At 41.9% G+C, this 22,012-nt stretch overlaps 1 protein-coding gene across 2 annotated transcripts in view; it reads left to right on the top strand.

The window, feature by feature from the left end:
• The first annotated feature begins 8,101 nt into the window (after window positions 1-8,101).
• LOC115213964 (ATP-dependent DNA helicase Q1-like) overlaps window positions 8,102-22,012 on the top strand; it is a 48,591-nt gene continuing 34,680 nt past the window's right edge. For both annotated transcript variants that reach the window (XM_036504558.1, XM_029782968.2), the window contains exons 1-5: window positions 8,102-8,225; window positions 10,790-10,963; window positions 12,386-12,565; window positions 16,221-16,526; window positions 21,394-21,560. In XM_036504558.1, coding sequence (XP_036360451.1) covers window positions 8,219-8,225; window positions 10,790-10,963; window positions 12,386-12,565; window positions 16,221-16,526; window positions 21,394-21,560 — 834 coding nt within the window. In that variant the 5' untranslated portion in view covers window positions 8,102-8,218. The remainder of the gene's footprint in view (window positions 8,226-10,789; window positions 10,964-12,385; window positions 12,566-16,220; window positions 16,527-21,393; window positions 21,561-22,012) is intronic.

The raw sequence follows: 22,012 nt of genomic DNA, 5'->3' as shown, positions 1-22,012 counted from the left end.
TCGACCTCGGCGGAATTTGAACTCAGAATGTAGTGGAAGACGAAATACCTATTTCTTTACTACCCACAAGGGGCTACACACAGAGAGAACAAACAAGGGCAGACAAACAGATTAAGTCGATTATATCGACCCCAGTGCGTAACTGGTACTTATTTAATCGACCCCGAAAGGATGAAAGGCAAAGTCGACCTCGGCGGAATTTGAACTCAGAACGTAGCGGCAGACGAAATACCGCTAAGCATTTCACCTGGCATACTAACGATTCTGCCAGCTCACTGCCCTAGTGCATGACACTGTAATGACAGCTCAAAAGGTTCCCATGTGTACAACCCCCCATCCCCGCCATTACCAACTCGAAAAAATTCTTGAGAAAAAATTATGGGTTGAAAGGGTTAAAGAAGCTAAAATATGCCAGTACCAACTCATTGGTAATTTTACTTTTATTTCATACACATATATTATACTCTTTTACTCTTTACTCTTTTACTTGTTTCAGTCATTTGACTGCGGCCATGCTAGAGCACCGCCTTTAATCGAGCAACTCAACCCCGGGACTTATTCTTTTGTAAGCCCAGTACTTATTCTATCGGTCTCTTTTGCCAAACTGCTAAGTAACGGGGACATAAACACACCAGCATCAGTTGTCAAGCAATGCTAGGGGGACAAACACAGACACACAAACACACACATGCATATATATATATATATATATACATATATACGACGGGCTTCTTTCAGTTTCCGTCTACCAAATCCACTCACAAGGCTTTGGTCGGCCCGAGGCTATAGTAGAAGACACTTGCCCAAGGTGCCATGCAGTGGGACTGAACCCGGAACCATGTGGTTGGTAAACAAGCTACTTACCACACAGCCACTCCTGCGCCTATATTATATTAAATTGGTTTCCAGTTTTGGTACTAGGCTAACATTTTTGGGAGGGGCAGATTTACCGAAATTTTAAACACTGTTTCCTTAATAATTCAATATATATAATGTATACATAGAATCTACCTTCATTTTATTTTATTCCATCACATTCAGTTATCTCGTTAAATAGATAGACTAAACTTTAGCCTTATAACTGAGATCGAGTGGGCTTATTTTTTTTTTTATTTCTTGTACTTCGTACTCAATGTTTCTGAAAAAAAGAAAGAAAAGAAGGAAGAAAGAAGAAAAAAAACTTGTGAAAATAGTGATAAAAAATTAATTTTCAATTCGTAATCAAACTACTGTGGTTTATATTACCTGAGTTCGAACGAAAGAAAGAGATAGATGTGATTAAATACTGATTATCAGTATGCAGAGGAGGGATTGGTGGGTTGGTGGGGGTAAATTACTGGCCTTTTACGGCGTATTTAAATTATAGGTAGTTTGATCTGAACGAATGTTCTGGCATAAACATACACACACACACACATTAATATGCATATGTATTTACATACATACATACATATATACATACACATATATGTTAATATATGTATGTACATTCTTACATACATAGACATACATACATACAAACGTACATACATACGTACAGAGCACCATCTAAGCGTGATCGTTGCTAGAGCAGCCAACTGGCTTCTGTACCCCACCATCCGAGCGTGATCGTTGCCAGAGCAGCCAACTGGCTTCGTACCCGTGGCATGTACAAGGGTACCATTCGAGCGTAATCGTTACCAATGTCGCTTCACTGACACCTGTGCCGGTGGCACGTTTAAAAAGATTCGAGCAAAGGCATTGCCAGTACCGCCTGACTGGCCCCTGTGCCGGTGGCACATAAAAAGCACCCGCTACACTCTCGGAGTGGTTGACATTAGGAAGGGCATCGAGCTGCAGAAACTCTGCCAGATCAAGATTGGAGCCTGGTGCAGCCATCTGGTTTGCCAGCCCTCAGTCAAAATCGTCCAACCCATGCTAGCATGGAAAGCAGACGTTAAACAATGATGATGATGATGATGATGATGATGATGATGATTCATACATATACAGGGTGGGTAAAATGTAAGTAGGCATTAAAAAGTGATAATAAAATCCATATTCCTTTTATCAACTTATTGAAACAAATGGTACATGTTCTTTATTACATGGGAAAATGAAAGTGAATCTTCATATTTCAACGTAAGCATTGGTGGCATCAACCAGTTTCCTCAAATGGCCAGGGATGTAATGAAGAACCTTCTGAAGGACATCGTCTGGGAGATCATTGAAAACTTCCTGAATCAGTGTCTTCAAGTCCTCCAGTGTGTGAGGTTTTGTCTTGTACACCTCCTTTTTGTGTAATCCCACAGGTAAAAATCTGTACTTTTTAGAATTCTGAACTTCTGCAGTCACAGTCTTCAGGTTTTAGCTTCTGCACATAATGGGGTTTCCATGGACAAATATTGAATTCTTTATGCAACACTGTACATATTGTGTGTTTTGTTAGTCAAGACACACAATAAATACAAGCTGCTTGACATGTTGATTCGTATGGGCTGTGATTAAACATTTCCTGCACTGTTGCCATATTCTCCACTGATCGGGATGTGGTTGAACAGCCACTTCTTGCATTGTTCACAGAGCCCATGGTCATCAGCTTTGCATGACAACTTTTTATTGTCTCTGGACGGACGTAGTGTTGTATGTGTAAAGAGAACTGGTTGCTTCTTTACACCTGTGGGGTGCAACTTGGGTGCAACACAATTTCCTTTCTTTAGATTCCAGAGACTACCAGTCAGGAACAAGTAACGCAACCTTAAAAAATATATATAACTCTTTATTTTCTTATTTACAAAAGAAGTTCGTTGGTATCTTGGTATCCACTAGGTGCGAAATAGCAAGGCTGAATTTTAACGTTTGTAAGCTTGTTACAACAATTCAGCAGCAACAGAACAGGTCGTCACGGCGCTAATAAGGAAAACGCCCTAGTAACTGTCCCCTTCAGTCTCTAGCGCATGCGCACTGAAGAAGGACGTTCCGCACGCGCACACTGAAGAATGACGTTGCGTGTGCGCACACTGGAATCTGACGTCACTACATATGCTTACCTTTCCATGCATGCAGCCATCTCTGAACCAAAACAATGGAATTCCACACTTCATAGCGAGCTGTTATCTTAACTCACTCTTGAACAGTCAAGCAACTGGTCAGCTCGAAAATAAGAAAAAAGAAATAAGACAATAAGAAAATAAGAAATCCCCATTAGTGTTGTCTGTTTAAAAAAATGTTTTCGTCATGACTTCAGTGATACTAAAAATTCTATAAGCAATTTCCAATGCCTAGCTACTTTCCATCCACCCTGTATATGAGCTTTTGTAACGAAGGATCTGTTATCGATTCACTGAAAGGGTGTCGATATCCGATCTAGTCACATACAATTTTATAAGACAATACAGACGAAGTCAGGTTGTAGGTAAAAGACAGCAGTTCGTTTATTTATTGCGATGGCGTACGTGTGTCTGATGGGAGAAGGACAGCCTCTGATGTACAGCTTCTTGTTAGTTTGTTGATGGTCGTAGGCGGCTATGTCGGTGAGGTTGTCAGAGCCTGTTGAATGTACGTCCGTTCGCTGTGGGCTGACTTGCTAGAGAGAAAGATTTGAGTTTGGCGGGCCTGAGGGAACGTTTCCCGCACATGCGCATGGGGAAGACTTCCGGTGGCCACCCGGAAGTAGTCCCATTCTGAGCATGCGCGGTGAACCCTACACAGTAGCATCACTACACTTTTATATCGTCAGGTAGTATATACAATGGGCTTCTTTCAGTTTCTTAATTCTTTATTGCCCACAAGGGGCTAAACATAGAGGGACAAACAAGGACAGACAAAGGGATAAAGTTGATTACATCGACCCCAGTGCGTAACTGGTACTTAATTTATCGACCCCGAAAGGATGAAAGGCAAAGTCGACCTCAGCGGAATTTGAATGCAGAACGTAGTCTGTCCTTGTTTGTCTCCTCTATGTTTAGGCCCTTGTGGGCAATAAAGAAATAAAAAAGGTTAGCATACCGGGTGAAATGCTTAGCAGTATTCTGTCTGTCTTTAGGTTCAGAGTTCAAATTCCACCGAGATCGACTTTGCCTTTCATTCTTTCAAGATCAATAAATTAAGTACCAGTTACTTACTGGGGTTGATTTAATCGACTGGCCCCCTCCCACAAAATTTCGGGCCTTGTGTCTAGAGTAGAAAAGAATATTTGTGTTAAGGTGGTGAGTTGGCAGAATCATTCGCAGAATTTTGTCCGTCTTAACATTCTGAGTTCAAATTCCACTGAGGTCGACTTTGCCTTTCATACTTTCAGGGTTGATAAATTAAGTACCTGTCAAGCACTGGGGGATGGGTGTAGGTCGATTAAAGTGGTGATATGGCAGAATTGTGAAGAAGAAGAAGAAGGAGGGGGAGGAGGAGAAGAAGAAGATGAAGAATATATTACTGTAAGCTATCTAGTTATTAAAATATATGACAGTCACATAGAACAAGCAATAGCGTTTAACGATCTTCATAACAAAGATATTTGGCAATATCTGACGAGCGAAAGAATGAAACCCTGGATGTCTTACAGTTAGTCATTCATCTCCTTTCGTCTTGGGACATTAGATTTTTATTTTCCTGCATTTATAGTTTCCTCAGTTTTCATTAGCTGGTATGTACAGGGCACCATATGAGCATTGGGCCTCATGGAGGCAATGTGGCTGGTGGCAGTGTCACGTAACTGGCACCCGTGCAGTGGCACATAAAATGCACCATTCAAGCATTGGGCCTCATGGAGGCAATGTGGTCGATACTGGTATCACATAACTGGCACCTGTGCAGTGGTACATAAAATGCACCATTCAAGCATTGGGCCTCATGGAGGCCAAGTGGTCAATGCTGGTGTCACGTAACCCGTGCCAGTGAAACGTAAAAACACCCATTACTCTTTTGGAGTGGTTGGCATTAGGAAGGGCATCCAACTGTAGAAACCATGCCAAATCAGACTGGAATCTGGTGCAGCTCCTCATCTAACTAGCCCTGGTCAAACTGTCTAACCCAGGTCAACATGGACAATAGACGTTAAATGATGATGATGATGATGATGATGTTGATGATGATAGACAATTTCATCAGCCTAGAATTGGCTGCCTTTGTAAACTACTGCAAATAGTACTTTTTATCCCATTTTTAAAAATCTTTTATTTGTTCCAGTCATTAGACTCTGGCCATGCTGAATCACTGCCTTGAAGGGTTTAGTCGATCCCAATACTTATTTCGGTTTTAAGCCCGATATTTATTCAATGAGAATCTTGGTGGAACCACTAAGTTACGAAGACATAAACAAACAAACACTGGTAGTTGAGCAGTAGGGAACAAACGGGAAGATACACACATACATATACACCCCCACCTCTCTCTCTCTCTCTATATATATATACCCTACCAAGAATTCACATGGACCTTGAACCCACAAGAGTAAACAAGAGAGACAGAGACAGGCAGAAACAAGGAAAATGCCACTTGTATTTGAACACTATACAAATATTCTTTTAAAAAACTTTTCTTTTAATTTTTTAATCGTTACAGTTGAAAAGGTCTCAAATGACCGAAACCGGTACTGAAATGTTCTTTATAAAATTATTTTAGCATTTTCTATCTTGAATTGTTTTTTCATATATATATATACTAGCAGTATCGCCCGGCGTTGCTCGGGTTTGTAAGGGAAATAACTATATAAGCATTTTTAGAGAGTTACTTCCTTTATAGATGCCAATTCGGGCTTTCTTAGCCATTTCTGTTTTGGTGTCTTCAAGCCATGAAGTCGTTGTTCTAAAAGAACGCTGGTCTCCTTGACAACGCTTTACGACATTGATTTCCTTACACTCCCTTCCCCACAGCTTCACGAGGGAGGGAAGAAGAGGGAGAAGCAAACACAGGTGCAGGTGTTTGAGCATGGACGCCAACTCCGCCGCCATCGACACACGAAAAATTATGCATTAAAATGGAATAAAAAAATGATGTTAAATTATTTTTAAAATCGTAGACTCATCGTAGACGCGTGCTAATAGCCAGACAGGCTCGATATTAATCACGACTATAAGATACCCGAATTTGGTTAAACTGCACCGCAAAATGTGGGAGGAGTTAGGAATCTAAATCGTAGGAGACAGACACTCACACAACTACAGTTTTATATATATAGATGTGTGAGTGTGTATAATATACACATGTATGAGTGCGTGTGTGTGCCTGCCTGAAGGGCTTCCCGTCTACTGAATTCACTCACAAGGTTATAGTGTAACACACTTGCCCAAGATGGCACACAATGTGATTGAAACCGAAACCACACCAGCGCTCTCAGTCAATATCGTCAATGAATGAATCATTTGTATAAAGTAAGTCTAAAAAAACGACATTCAATGCCAACGCTAATTTGTTAAATTCTTGTGCAAATTGCTCGTTACCTTTTATTTTTTGACGACGGAATAACTCTTTCTTCTTGCACTCATCTGGCCTTGGGGTGAAAATGACCAGACAAATGATTTCCCATTCAATTTCATCAGGTTGTTTTTCAACTTTGGCTTATTTTAAGGGAAGGGTTTAAATTAAAATCATCCAGAGAAGTCATGCTAGGTCTTATTTTTTGTTTAGGTCTTATTTTCGGTGAAACAGGGTATGGGTTTCACGGTGAAGGCAAAGAATACGGACACCCCGGTGTTTAGGCTTAGGGTTGTAGGAAATACGACCGTATGTGGAGGTTGGCGACATAGGTAAGTCACACGGTCGCATTCCTAACGAAATAAGATAAGCCATAAATACAATTTATAGAATGCAGTGCCAACAGAATATAGATGAATTGACGACAAGCCGTTCCACTGTTTGAGAGAGGATAAGATTTTATTTAGAATGGTGTTAATGTTAGAAGGTTGTGAGTGCTAGCAAGTGTGTGTGTGTGCATGCAACACGTGTTTGTGTCTGTGTGTTCGTGTGTGCATGCAACACGTGTTTGTGTCTGTGTGTTCGTGTGTGTGACAGATACAATAAGGGTGAATGCGTGTGGCATAGAAGGTACAGGGCACAGAGTTAATGATGGAAATTGGTTTACAGTTCATAAGGTACACGATGTGTAAGAGTTCAATATCAAGATGTTGTGTCTCGGGCCACATGTCAACCAATCAGGTTAGTGGTTACAACAGGAACAACTTGGCCAAAGATGGCTGTAATCTCAAACGAGATCATTCCTGCCGTGTCTCTCAAACAGTGAGGATATCAGAGACCGCTACAGGGTTAAGGTTTTTGTTACGCCGAAAACGGGTGGTGAGTGTATAAAATATAATAATGATAATAATAAAATTATTGTATACAGTGCTCAGGTGCACTGCAACTTGTCAAAAGTGTGTATAAAAGCATATGCAGTAATGTACAAATGTCTGGAAAGTGAACATTGTATGAGTCAGATACATGCTTGCGTGTGTATGGAAGGAAGAAAATCAGGTGTAGTGTTGGCAAATCTCAGGAAGCATGGAAGATTTGAAGGATGCAATGCCCTGACAGTTTGTTCCATGCTTCAGCAACTCTTAGCGTGAAAAAATGTTTCAGAAAGTCATGGGAGCTGTGCTGTTTTCTGTCTTTGTAAACATGTCCACGGGTGTTAGACAGGTGGAATTTGAAAAGGTGCTCAGAGTTATTGTTAGTAAGATGTTAATAATTTTATGGGTGTCTGCCGAGTCAGCTGCCAGACTTCGGAGTTTCAATGTATCCCTGCCCAGGGAAGTAAGGCGTTCAGAATGCGGCAAATGCCTGATGGAGGGTATTCTCTTGGTTGCACGTCGCTGAACGGCTTCCAGACGATTAATATCCTGGGCAAGATTGGGGTTCCGCCGGGTTTCACTTATTGTGATTGAAAGTTCAAAGTGAGTGAGCACGAGAGAGAGAGAGAGAGAGAGAGAGAGAGAGAGAGAGAGAGAGAGAGAGAGAGAGAGAGAGAGAGGGTGTGTGAGAGAGGGAGAGAGAGAGTGTGTGTGTGTGTGAGAGAGAGCGGGAGAGAGAGAGAGAGTGTGTGTGTGTGAGAGAGAGAGAGAGGGGTAAAAAATTTTAATAAACTTCATGGAATATTTATCCATTAGAACTCGTTGTCATTGAACACCGGCGAAAGTGCTCGGTGTAAATATTACCGGCTTCGTAAATATTTATTTATTATATATTTCAAAATATTCCTTCTGCTCTTTAGAAGATTTTAATACATGTTTTTGGCAGTAGCAGTGTAATGGACAGTAAGTCTTCCGATATATTGTTGTTTGTAGAAGATATGTTATTGTTTTACGTTTATATGTTTACGTTTGCTCATTTCATTCAATTACCCGGTTTGTATTCGCGCTGAAACTCCGCTTCATTCAGTTCGTTAATACAGTCGCACTATAAATCTGAAGCCTTCAGATTTATATATAATATATATACACGAGCAAAACACCCCTACCCCCGTCCAATGGACGGTGCTGAATCATATCTGCCGAATAAAAAGCAATCAGTGTTTTCTTTACATTAAAAAATAATTAAGCATACCTTTATTTCAATAAAATTTTTGGTTTTGTTAAATGAAGTTAAGGCAAAAAAAAACTTCTTGAGAAACCAAATAGTCTTTCCTTCCTTCATGCCAAGTTTGAAGAAAATATCTCCTTTGCACCTTACTTTTTTGGTCTCTTAAATATACTGCATTTTGTGGCATTATTTCAAGCCAGCCGGCTTTTTTGCGCATACTGCACGTGCTTTTTTCTCACGTACGCATAGTATCAATCACAACAGCTGATGTACTTGCGCATACAAATGCACGTCCCCATGGCTTTATCGATTGCATTCTCACATGAGACCTGGCAAGCCAGGAGGCTGCACTAGGCTCCAATCTGATCTGGCAAGGTTTCTACAGCTGGATGCCCTTCCTAACGCCAACCACTCCGAGAGTGTAGTGGCTGCTTTTACGTGCCACCGGCACGGGGGCCAGTCAGGCGGTACTGGCAATGACTTCGCTCGAATCTTTTTACACATGCCACCAGCATAGGTGCCAGTAAGGTGACGTTGGTAACGTTCACACTCGAATGGTGCCCTTTTACGTGCCACCGGCATGGAAGCCAGTTGGCTGCTCTGGCAATGATCATGCTCGGATGGTGCTCTTGGCACCCTTCTAGCACGGGCACAAGTACCAGTAAGGTGATGCTGGTAACAATCACACTCAAATGGTGCCTTTTATGTGCCACTGGCACGGAAGCCGGTTAGCCACTCAAGAAATAAATTGAATGATGTTGAATAATGATTTGTTAATAACTTACACTTAAATCTTAATTAATGATACACACTTCGTACATCATTTAGGAATGCCACAAACAAATCTGCTGCATCTTTTCTCAAAATTTTCCAGTAAAAAGGTCTGCTTCTTGTGATGTATCAAGAAGATTGTTTTCTTGTAAAAATGCAACTACTGTTTCCTCTATAAAAATTATACGTCTATAGAAATCCTTCAACAACATTGTAATGGTTAAAACTAACTCAGATTAAGAGGGCAAGGAAAGGTAAACCACATGCTAAAAGTAGCATTGACAGCATAGACACGATACTGCAGTAGACCGTGCGCTAAAGTAGGATACTGCAGTAGACTGCACGCTAAAGTAGAATACTGCAGTAGACTGCATGACAAAGTAGCACCAATTAAATAATCAACTTCAATTCCTGTTCCCTTGTCATTTCTTTAATTCCATATCTATAGACACAGGTATGGCTTTGTGGTAAGAAGTTTGTTTCCCGATCGCATGATTTTGGGTTCGTAGCCGTTTCCAATACCACCTGACTAGCCCTCGTGCCAGTGGCATGTAAAAGCACCCACTGCACTCTTGGAGTGTTTGGCGTTAGGAAGGGCATCCAGCTGTAGAAACACTGCCAGATCAAGATTGGAGCCTGGTGCAGCTATCTGGTTCACCAGTCCTCATTCGAAATCGTCCAACCCATGCCAGCATAGAAAGCAGACGTTAAACGATGATGATGATGATTGTGTGGCATTTTGGGCAAGTGACTTCAACTATAGTCCCAGGTCATTAGGTCAGCTGAAGCCTTATGATCTAGTTGATACAAATTGAAAGATGCCTATTGTATATGTGTTTGTGTGTGTGTTATTGTCTCCTTTTGTTTGGCATTGTGATAGTTGTGTCACTATCATGCAAGCAATGTGATTCACCTCAAATCATCATCATTATCGTTTAATGTCCGTTCCGTTTTCCATACTGGCTTGCATTGGATGGTTTGACTGAAGTCTAGAAAGCCAGCAGCTGCACCAGGCTCCAATCTGATCTGGCAAGGTTTCTACAGCTGGGTGCCCTTCCTAACACCGACCACTCCAAGAGTGTAGTGGGTGCTCTTTATGTGCCACTAGCACAGGAGCCAGTCAGGCAGCCCTGGCATCGATCACATTCGGATAGTGCTATTTACATGTCACCGGCACGGGAGCCAATCAGCAAGCACTGGCATTGGCCATGTTCTTTCATGAAAATATTTTCTGAGGATATTTATTGATATTTATTGAAAAAACACCATCCGAGCGTGGCCGTTCGCCAGCCTCATCTGGCACCTGTGTCGGTGGCACATAAAAAGCACCCACTACACTCACGGAGTGGTTGGCGTTAGGAAGGGCATCCAGCTGTAGAAACACTGCCAGATCTGACTGGCTTGGTGCAGCCTTCGGGCTTCCCAGACCCCAGTTGAACCGTCCAACCCATGCTAGCATGGAAAGCGGACGTTAAACGATGATGATGATGATGATGACATTCACAGACCAATGCTTTTTCTTTTTCAGCTTACCGCAAAGAACTGGCTGATGTGAAACAACAGCTTGTGGAAACGGAACAGCTACTGCAAGATGTGTTAAAGAGACAGAGTGCTTTACTTCAGAAAAAGGAGGAGTTGGAGACAATTCTGAGAGAGAGCAGTTCAAAACCAAAGAAAGATGACAAAGACTGGAGCTTAACAGGTTCATAACCCTAGTTTATTTGTTTCAGCAGTTTGTTAACACCTTCACTATCTGTGAAATGTTCTGGTCCACCTCTTAATGTTATTCTACCATTTAAGGCAGTGAATTGGCAGAATCGTTAGCACACTGAATGAAATGCTTAGCAGTATTTTGCCCGTTGCTATGTTCTGTGTTCAAATTCCGCTGAGGTCGACTTTGTCTTTCTTCCTTGCAGGGTCAATACATCAAGTACCAGTTGAGTACTGGGGGGGGGTCGATGTGATCAACTATCCCCCTCTCCCAATTTTCAGGCCTTGTGCCTATTCTTTTATTCCTTTATTTGTTTCAGTCATTTGACTGCAGCCATGCTGGAGCACTGCCTTTAGTTGAACAAATCAACCACAGGATTTATTCTTTGTAAGCCTAGTACTTATTTTATCGGTCTCTTTTGCTGAACCGCAAAGTTACAGGGACGTAAAGATACCAACACCGGTTGTCAAGTGATGGTCGAGGGATAAACACAGACACACAAACACATACACACACACACACACAATGGGTTTCTTTCAATTTCTGTCTACATATATATTTCTTTATTGCTCACAGGGGGCTAAACACAGAGGGGGAAAACAAGGACAGACAAACAGATTAAGTCAATTAGATCTATCCCAGTACACAAGTGGTACTTAATTTATTGATCCCGAAAGGATGAAAGGCAAAGTCGACCTTGGTGGAATTTGAACTCAGAACATGGAGACACACAAAATACTGCTCAGCATTTCGCCCGACATGCTAACGATTCCACCTCCTCGCCGCCTTTCATACACATATATACACATAAATACACACACAGGCGTGCACACACACACACACACACATACTTGATGGGCTTCTCGACTGGGCCCGTCGCTCCACGTAAAGCGCAGGCACGGCTAACCGACGGAGACGGGCAAACACACCTCGCCCTCAGCAAGAACGACGCAGCGAGTCGCGTGCGTGCTCACGTGCACGAGCGACGCAGCCGCAAACGCACCGCAGCCACGCGTCACTCATCCCTCGCAAGAGGGCGACGCGCGCGCGTTGCAGTCGCGGGATACCCCGCCTGAAAAGCCGCCCGCTGCCGCCGGTCAGTGACGAGCATCGGCAACCTACCCGACCCATCTTGAAACACGGACCGAGGAGTCCCAGTCGACTGCGAGTCGTTGGAGCCTTTCACTTTGCGAACTCCGACGGCGTTTCCAGCGAAAGTGAGAACGTGACACATCGCCGTTTCCATCTACCAAATCCACTCACAAAGCATTGTTCAACCTTGGGCTATGGTGGCAGATACTTGCCCAGGCTGGCATGCAGTGGGACTGAACTGGAAACCATGTGGTTGCAACACAAACTTCCTAACCACACAACGTTTCATATAACTTAATCTTTTTTTTTCCCCTTTTTCAGATTTTAAATGGAGTTTGAAATTAAAAGAAAAAATGAAATCTGTTTTCCATATCGACAAGCTTCGACCTTTACAGATGGAAACAATGAATGTCACAATGGTTGGAGAGGACTGTTTGCTTATTATGCCAACTGGTGGCGGGAAGAGTCTCTGCTTTCAACTTCCTGCTATTATTAGTAATGGTAAGCTCTGTAATTCATTAATAAACTGATTAAAATGACATCATTGTGATGTTTCACATCCATTTTCCTCCACAGACAAAAAAATCGTCATTGGTTAATGTCCGTATATTTATGAGTTTGTTGAAATTTGTTGTTGGAGAAAATATCCTACAGCTGGATGCTCTTCCTGTTGCCAACCCACACCTGTTTCCAAGGATGTTTCACATCCATTTTCGTCCACAGACAAAAAAATCGTCATTGGCTAATGTCCGTGTTTTTATGAGTTTGTTGAAATTTGTTGTTGGAGAAAATATCCTACAACTGGATGCTCTTCCTGTTACCAACCCACATCTGTTTCCAAGTGAGATAATATTTTCCTATGACCAGACATGGACTGACTCCTGTGCAGGTGGCAAGTAAAGAAACACCGTTTCGACCCTGTGCTTGAGGAGACCTATTGAGTCAAGTACACCAACATCAAAATCAATGGAAATTGTAGTTGTGATCCCTGTGCTGGTGGCATGTAAAAAGCACCATCCGTATGTGGCTGATGCCAGCGCCGCCTGGACTGGCTTCCATGCCGGTGGCACGTAAAAAGCACCGACCAATCGTCGCCGTTGCCAGCCTCACCTGGCACCTGTGCCGATGGCACGTAAAAAGCACCCACTACACTCACGGAGTGGTTGGCATTAGGAAGGACATCCAGCTGTAGAAACACTGCCAGATCAGACTGGAGCCTGGTGCAGCCTCCTGGTTTCCCAGACCCCGGTTGAACCGTCCAACCCATGCTAGCATGTAAAACGGACGTTTAACGATGATGATGATGATTGCATGATAGAAATTCACTTCCAACTACCACATGAAGTCAAGACAAGGAGATGCTCAAGCTCGTGCACACACACACACACACACTTACACACACATACACACACAGCACATTTTGTGAAGTGGTTGGCATTAGGAAAGGCATCCAGCTGTAGAAATCAAGCTAAACCAGATTGAAACCTGGTGCAGCTCTCCAGCTTGCCATCTCTGGTCACACCGTCCAACCCATGCAGTATGGGAAATGGACATTAAATGATGCTTATGATATTTATTTTAATGTCCACTTTTTCTTGTATGCATGGATTGGATGGAACTTACTGTGTTGGATTTTCTATGGCTAGCAGTGCTTCCTATTATTACTGACCTTCACCTGTTTCCAAGCAAGGTAATATTTCCCCATGATTGGACATATTTTCACGGGAGACTGGAAACAAAGAACATCCGGTGGCACGTAAAAAGCACCCACCACACTGTCGGAGTGGTTGGCGTTAGGAAGGGCATCCAGCTGTAGAAACACTGCCAGATCAAACTGGGTCTGGTGCAGCCTTCTGGCTTCCCAGACCCCAGTTGAACCGTCCAACCCATGCTAGCATGGAAAACGGACACTAAACGATGATGATGATGATGATCCCTTCCATGATGGTGACACTCATTTACAACTATCACATAATGTCAAGGCTAGGAGACAATAACACACACACACACACACATACTCACACACTAATCGTCATCCTCATCATCATTTAACATCTGTTGTCCATACTAGCATGGGTTGGACGGTTTTGCCAGGGCTGGTAAACTGAGAGGCTGCACCGGACCCCGGTCTGATTTGGCATGGTTTCTATGGCTAGAGACCCTTCCTAATGCCAATATTTCAGTTTCCACTTACCATATCCACTAACATAGCTTTGGGTGGCCTAGAACTTGTAAAGGATACTTTGTCAAGCTCCCACACAGTGGAACTGAACTCAACGCCATCAATTGAAAGCAACCTTCTTAACCATACAGCCACAAGTTGGTCAGAGATCTCCTAGACTTTGTGGCCCTAGACTTCAGACTGTCAAGTTTGCAGATAAATCTGGGCAGTAAATAAAATATTGGTAATTACAATATTCTTTTCTACTCTAGGCACAAGGCTCGAAATTTTGGGGGAGGTGGGGGCTGTCGATTAGATCGACCCCAGTATGCAACTGGTACTTAATTTATTGATACATTAATGAATTATTAATATAGCAATTAATCAGTATTGATAATAGGGTAAAATTTTTGAAGACATCAAAAAAAAAAAAAACAGTTTGCACAAGGGAAATAACTCTTGACATGGTAAGGGGAAACAACTCTAATGTATTATCTTTATAAATATTAAAAAATATTAAGAAAATATTTAAAAAAATGAAAATCCTTATTTTGGATATACAATAATACCTCGGTTATCGCGGGTGTTACGTTCCAAAACCTCCCACAGCAATATTCAAAATCTAAAAAAATATAAATACCTATCGGCCGCAGAAACCCAGATATACTGAGGAAATATACTGGCTAATATATCTACATATATTAGCCAAAAAAATCCGCAATGTACTGAGTGCGCGAGAGGTGAACCGCGATATGGCGAGGGATTACTGTACTCATACTTTATTTTTCAGTTTTGTATGATCTAGATGTGAAATCATGTACTGAAACAGGTTTTTTCCTTGGTAGGGTCATTCTGCTAATAGAGACACCTATTGTTTTTATTTCTGTTTTTATAATCGTTAGTCAACTAGGGTGGAGAGGTGGGAAATTGTCAGAATGTTAGAAGAAATGCCACGAAGGTGCAAGGTTCAGTGGCTAGAGTGTCGGGCCCACAATCATAAGGTACTGAGTTTGATTCCCGGACCGGGCTGTGTTGTTCTCTTGAGCAAGACAATTTGTTTCACATTGCTTCAGTTCACTCACTTGCAGAAATGAGTTGTGATGTTACTGGTGCCAGGCTGTATCATCCTTTGCCTTTCCCTTGGATAGCATCAGTGGCATGGTGAGGCTGGTATGCATGGGCGATAGCTGGTCTTCCATAAACAACCTTGCCCAAACTTGTGCCTTGAAGGGCAATTTCCTAGGTGCAATCCCATGGTCATTCATGACCGAAAGGTGTCTTTACCTGTTTACCCTATTCCTTTCATCAAATGTTTTGAGTTCAAATCCCACCAAGATTGTTCTTGCCTTTCATCCCACTTACACTGATAAAATAAGATATCAGTCAGATATCTAGATATTAGTTTGTGCCACGTAAAAAGCACTACTCACCTCACCTGTACTTGTGCCACTTAAAAAAGCACTAAGTCCACTCTGCTGAGTGGTTGGTGTTAGAAAGGGCATCCAGCTGTAAAAATCCTGTCAAACCGTCGCAGAAGTCCAGTGCAGGCTTTGGCCTGGCCAGCTCTTGTGGTACTGTCCCACCCCTGCTAGCATGGAAGACGAACATTCAACGATGATGATGATGATTTAATTTATTTTTAATTTAATTTTTATTAGCTCAAAAAGCAAAAGCAAGGCCATGTAGGGGGACAGGGAGTTATGTACGGGGAGGGTGGTCATACAAAGAGATCAGGCCATTTCTGGTCAAGAGAGACTTTGAACCGAGCGGTCGTCAGCATCTTCACTATCTCGTCCGGCAGCTTATTCCACGGATCCGCAACCCGAACGGAGAAAGCCCCTCTCCTTTGACTGAGATGAAATCGTCATAGATAGAGCTTTGTGGAGTGACCCCGCAGCCCACGCTCTGGAGCAGGAGTGAAGAACAGCTCTTTCGAGAGGTTACACTTTCCGCTTATGATGATGATGATAATTTGTTTGTTTATTTAAATTCCAGGTATCACATTGGTCGTTTCTCCGCTGATATCTCTCGTCGAGGACCAACTCGTTGCTCTAGAGAGCCTTAAGATTGAGGCAAAAACATTAAATTCTTCGACAGAGAGAACAGAAGCAACAAGAATCATGAACGCCATGTTGGATAAAAACGACCCTTTAAAAATATTATATGTGACTCCAGAAAAACTGGCCAAGAGCAAACGGTTTATGGCAAAGCTTGAAAAAATGTACCAGTTGGGAAGATTTTCTAGATTGGTTATTGATGAGGTTCATTGCTGTTCACAGTGGGGACATGATTTTCGTCCAGGTATGTCCACTTTCTTTTACTTGAAAGGTGTGTTATTCTTTTTTTGCGTATGGAAGTTATTATTGACAAGATTTTTTGAGTGATGACTTATGTATCTTGTTTGTTTGTTATAGGTACTGGCTTGGTCATGTTTTTCTTTTCTTTTTTCTTGTTTTAGTCATTTGACTGCGGCCATGCTGGAGCACTGCCTTTAGTCAAACAAAATGACCCCCAGAACTTATTCTTTGTAAGCCTAGTACTTATTTTATTGGTTTCTTGCGCCGAACCCCTAAGTTACAGGGATGTAAACACACCAACATCAGTTGTCAAGTGCAATGGTGGGGTGACAAGCACAGACACATAAATATATATATATATACATACGCACACACATACGCACACAAATATTATATATATATATATATATATGCACACACATACACAAATATATATATATATATACAATGGGCTTCTTTCAGTTTCCATCTATCAAATCCACTCACATGGCTTTGGTCAGCCCAAGGCTATAGTAGAAAACACTTGTCTAAGGTGCCATGCAGTGGGACTGAACCCGGAACCGTGTGGTTGGGAAGCAAGCTTCTTGCCACACACCCACTCCTGCACCTATGGTTAAGAAGTTCACTTCCCAACCATCTGGGTTTTAGGTTCACTCCGACTGCATGGCATCTTCTACTATAGCCCCAAGCTGACCAGTACCTTGTGATTGAAGTTGGTACACAGGAAATGAAAGAAGCTCATTGTGTGTGTATGTGTGTCTAGTTCTTTGGAGCTATAAGATTAGTTGTGTATATAAAAAGATTGACTGCTTGTTTTTCTGGGTTTGGTCAGGTGATGTATACAGCTCTGATGAGACATTCCCAATAAGAGTCAAACATTGATTAAGGTTGTTCATTTCTTTTTTTAAATCGACAGAGAAATAGGTAAATCTGATGTGTTTGGTAGTCCCAAACTGTAATAACATTTTGGTAAAGTGTTTTGAGCCACTGATGTTATCTAAGGGAAAGGCAAAGGCCAATACAGCTTGGCACCAGTGATGTCGCAAATATATATATTTACATATATATATATAGGCGCAGGAGTGGCTGTGTGGTAAGTAGCTTGTTTACCAACCACATGGTTCCGGGTTCAGTCCCACTGCGTGGAACCTTAGGCAAGTGTCTTCTGCTATAGCCTTGGGCCGACCAAAGCCTTGTGAGTGGATTTGGCAGGCGGAAACTGAAAGAAGCCCGTCGTATATATGTATATATATGTATGTGTGTGTGTTTGTGTGTCTGTGTTTGTCCCCCTAGCATTGCTTGACAACCGATGCTGGTGTGTTTATGTCCCTGTCACTTAGCGGTTTGGCAAAAATATACCGATAGAATAAGTACTGGGTTTACAAAGAATAAGTCCCGGGGTCGAGTTGCTCAATTAAAGGTGGTGCTCCAGCATGGCCGCAGTCAAATGACTGAAACAAGTAAAGAGTAAAGAGTATATATATATATACACACATATACATATATACTCACACAGCTATATATATGTGTGTGTGTGTGTGTGTGTGTGTGTATGTAAATGTATGTGTGTATATTCATATATACATACACACACACACACACACTCACACACACACATAGGGAAAGACAGATGTCTTGAACTCATCTTTGATGTAGCTTATTTCTATATTATTATTCACCTTCTCTCACTCCCACCATTACTAATCACCACATATTCTAGTTACCGGACATTTTTAACTCCACCACTAGAGTGCAGCCAGCACGGCGGCTAACCAAAGAAATCCAGGTCAATTTTACTAGCAATATTTACTTCTGATTAACGAGTAAATAAATTATTAATTAGCTTCCTGATTTAGTTCTATGTTTCTTTACTCATTGAAGAACTAGTTTCCAAAACAGGGTGTAATGTGTTTTTTTTTTTTTTTCTTTTTGTTTTCTCTTCCTCCTGTTTTTCCTATTTTGGTGTTGTTCATAAATAGATGTCAAGTCCTTGAAAAAGTCCTTGAAAATATCCCAATTGAATTAATTTAGATGGTTGGCGTTAGGAAGGGCATCCAGCTGTAGAAACATTGCCAAATTAGACTGGAGCCTGGTGCAGCCTTCTGGCTTCCCAGAACCCCGGTCGAACCGTCCAACCCATGCTAGCATGGAGAACGGACGTTAAACGACGATGATGATGATGATGAAGCTATTTTTAAGTCCTCCTCAGAATTAAAGCTGCTTGGATTAAGCATCACTAATAAAAGGACAGCACCCTAATTTTGTACTGTCAAAAGGTAGAATCATCATCATCATCATCATCATTTAACATCTGCTTTCCAGGCTAGCATAGGTTTGACGATTTGACTGAGGGCTGGCGAACCAGATGGCTGCATCAGGCTCCAATCTGATCCGGCAAAGCTGGATGCCCTTCCTAATGCAAACCACTCCACCGGCATGAGGGCCAGTAAGGCAGTACTGGCAATGGCCATGCTCAAATGGTGTTTTTTACATGTCACCTGCATAGGAGCCAGTCCAGCTTGAATGTTTTTTCACGTGCCACCAGCACAAGTGCCAGTAAGGCGACACTGGTAACGATTCTACTCGAATGGTGCTTTTTACATGCCACCAGCACGGAAGCCAGTCTGCTGCTCTGGCAACGATCATGCTTGGTTGGTGCTCTTAGCGTCCACTAGCACGGATGCCAGTCATCGAATTTGATTTCGATTTTGATTTCACTTGCCTCAACAGGTTTTCACAAGCAGAGTTTAGTGTCCAATGAAGGAAAGGTACGCATAAGTGGGCTGGTTACAACCCTGGCATAGGCCACGGGTTATGGTCTCACTTGGCTTGCTGGAAAAGAAATGAATAGAGTGCAGGTATGGCTGTGTGGTTAAGAAGCTTGCTTTACTTCCACATGGTTTCAGGTTCAATCTGAAGGAGGAGTCCAGAGAGTGCTGGAGGAAGCAGATGTATCTGGATAAATTAGGGCATGCAGCAAGACAGCTGTTTCTGTCTCTCTGTCACTCTAACCTTTCATCATCTGGCTCAAGATGACCTCTTCCACTTCCGAAGGATCTTTGTCTTGCAAGTTACTTGGAGACCCTGCCAGTGCTGGTGTTACATAAAAATCACCCAGTCCACACTGTAAAGTGGTTGGCATTTGGAAGGGCATCCAACTGTAAAAACCTCGCCAAAACTAATTCTACATGTGCTGGTGCCAAGTAAAAAGCACTCAGTTCACTCTGCTGGGTTGTTGGTGTTAGGAATGGCATCCAGTCATAAAAAACGTGGTACAACAGACACTGAAGCCTGGTGCAGTTGTCTGCCTAGCCACCTCCTGTTAAACCATCTGACCCATACCAAAATAAAAAGTGGATGTTAAATGCCACTGCTGCCATTCTCAACCAGGGTCCATACCCTTGGAGATTCATTTAAGATTTAATTCCTGAAATTCATGTGCCCCTTAAATATATATATATATATATATATATATATATATATATATATATATATAGTGATTTCTCAAAGTTTTTTTTTCTGCATGAATGAAATGTCATCTGGATTTACTCTCAACAACATCTCTTATTTATTTTTCTCTGCCCTTAAAAGATACAATACTGTCTTTATACTGGCACTTGTGCCCTGTGCTAGTAGGGTGCTAAGAGCACCATCCGAGTGTGATCGTTACCAGAGCGGCTAACTGGCTTCCATGCTGGTGACGCATAAAAGACACCATTCGAGCTTGATCGTTACCAGAGCGGCTAACTGGCTTCCATGCTGGTGACGCGTAAAAGACACCATTCGAGCTTGATCGTTACTAGCGTCGCCTTACTGGCACTTTTGCCGGTGGCACGTGTAAAAACATTTGAGCGAGGTCATTGCCTGTACCGCCTGACTGGCCCCCGTGCCGGTGGTATGTAAAAGCACCCACTACACTCTCGGAGTGGTTGGTGATAGGAAGGGCATCCAGTTGTAGAAACTATGCCAGATCAGATTGGAGACTGGTGCAGCCATCTGGCTTGCCAGTCCTCAGTAAAATCGTCCAACCCATGCTAGCATGGAAAGTGGACGTTAAACGACGACGATGATGATATATATATACATATATATGTATTTGTGTGCCTGTGGTTGACAACTGATGTTGATGTGTTTATGTCTCACTGCAACTTAGCAGCTTGGCAAAAGAGACTGATAGAATAAGTACAAAGCTTACAAAGAAAAGTCCTGGGGTCGATTTGTTCGACTAATAGACAGTGCTCCAGCATGGCTGCAGTCAAATGACAGAAACAAGTAAAAGAAAAATGACAGAATAAATCAGTCATACTTGTAGAATATGTGAAATATTTTAACAATGTATTTAATGAAATTTCTAGTAATATTTAATTATAAAAATATGAGACTTTTTAAAGCTTCAACTGGCTAAAAGGGGGTCGAGCAGAGTTAGAAAGAAGTAAGAGGGGTCCATTGATTAAAAAAATGGTTGAGAACCCTGAGTTAGGTGTGAAAACACTGACTGTCTTCCTTCCTTCCTACTCCACCTTCCATCCCACTCGTCCACTCCCTTCATCCAAACCCCGTTCTTCCCTCCCAAACCTCCCCTTCTTTTTCTGTGCAGTTTCTATCCACCAAATTTCACCCCCAAGGAATTGGTAACAAATACAACAAGCTTCTTTCAGTTTCCATCTACTGAATCCATTCACAGTGCTCTGTTTGAGCCCTGGAGCTACTGAGGGAAAACACTTGCCCAAGGTGCCATGCAGCGGGACTGAACCCAGAACCATGTGGTTGGGAAGCAAACTTCTTACTACACAGCTGTCCCCATACATATTTATTTATTTATTTATATAGTTATTCATTTATCTATTTATTTATCTATTTTTTTATTTCAGACTACAAATTTCTTGGAATAATGAAACGACAGTTTCCTGAAGTACCAATTCTAGGTTTGACTGCGACAGCCACCGTCAAAGTGTTGAATGATGTCAAAAAAATACTATGCTTAAATGAATGTATTTTATTCCGTGCCTCTTTCAACAGACCAAACCTTTTCTATGAGGTGATTATGCTCTGTGTAATTTGGTATGTTGTCTTGTATCTTCTGCTTGTTTCACTCATTGGACTGTGGCCAATCTGGAGCCTTGAAGGTTTTTAGCTGAACAAATTGACCCTGGGATATATGGTTTCCTTTTTTTTTTCTTTGTTTTTTTTTGAAGACTGGTATTTATTCTATCAGTCCGTTTTGCTGAACTGGTAAGTTATGGGGATGTAAACAAACCAACACCAGTCATCAACCTGTGGTGGTGGTGGTGTGTGTGGCAAACTCAAAGACACACATAGACACACACACACACACACACACACATTTTATGTATATTTACACATATGTATATGTATATACTTTATTTAAAAGCAGCAGAAATTTAACAAAAGCTGTTACTCGGAGTTTCACATTCCCGTTCGTCAGACAGTTTTGTTAAAATAGAACTGAGATGACAATTCTATCAAGGT

This window comes from Octopus sinensis, linkage group LG7, assembly GCF_006345805.1.
Source record: "Octopus sinensis linkage group LG7, ASM634580v1, whole genome shotgun sequence".
Taxonomy (NCBI): domain Eukaryota; kingdom Metazoa; phylum Mollusca; class Cephalopoda; order Octopoda; family Octopodidae; genus Octopus; species Octopus sinensis.
The sequence above is the reverse complement of the archived record's forward strand: the minus strand, read 5'-3'. Positions and strand labels throughout refer to the sequence as shown.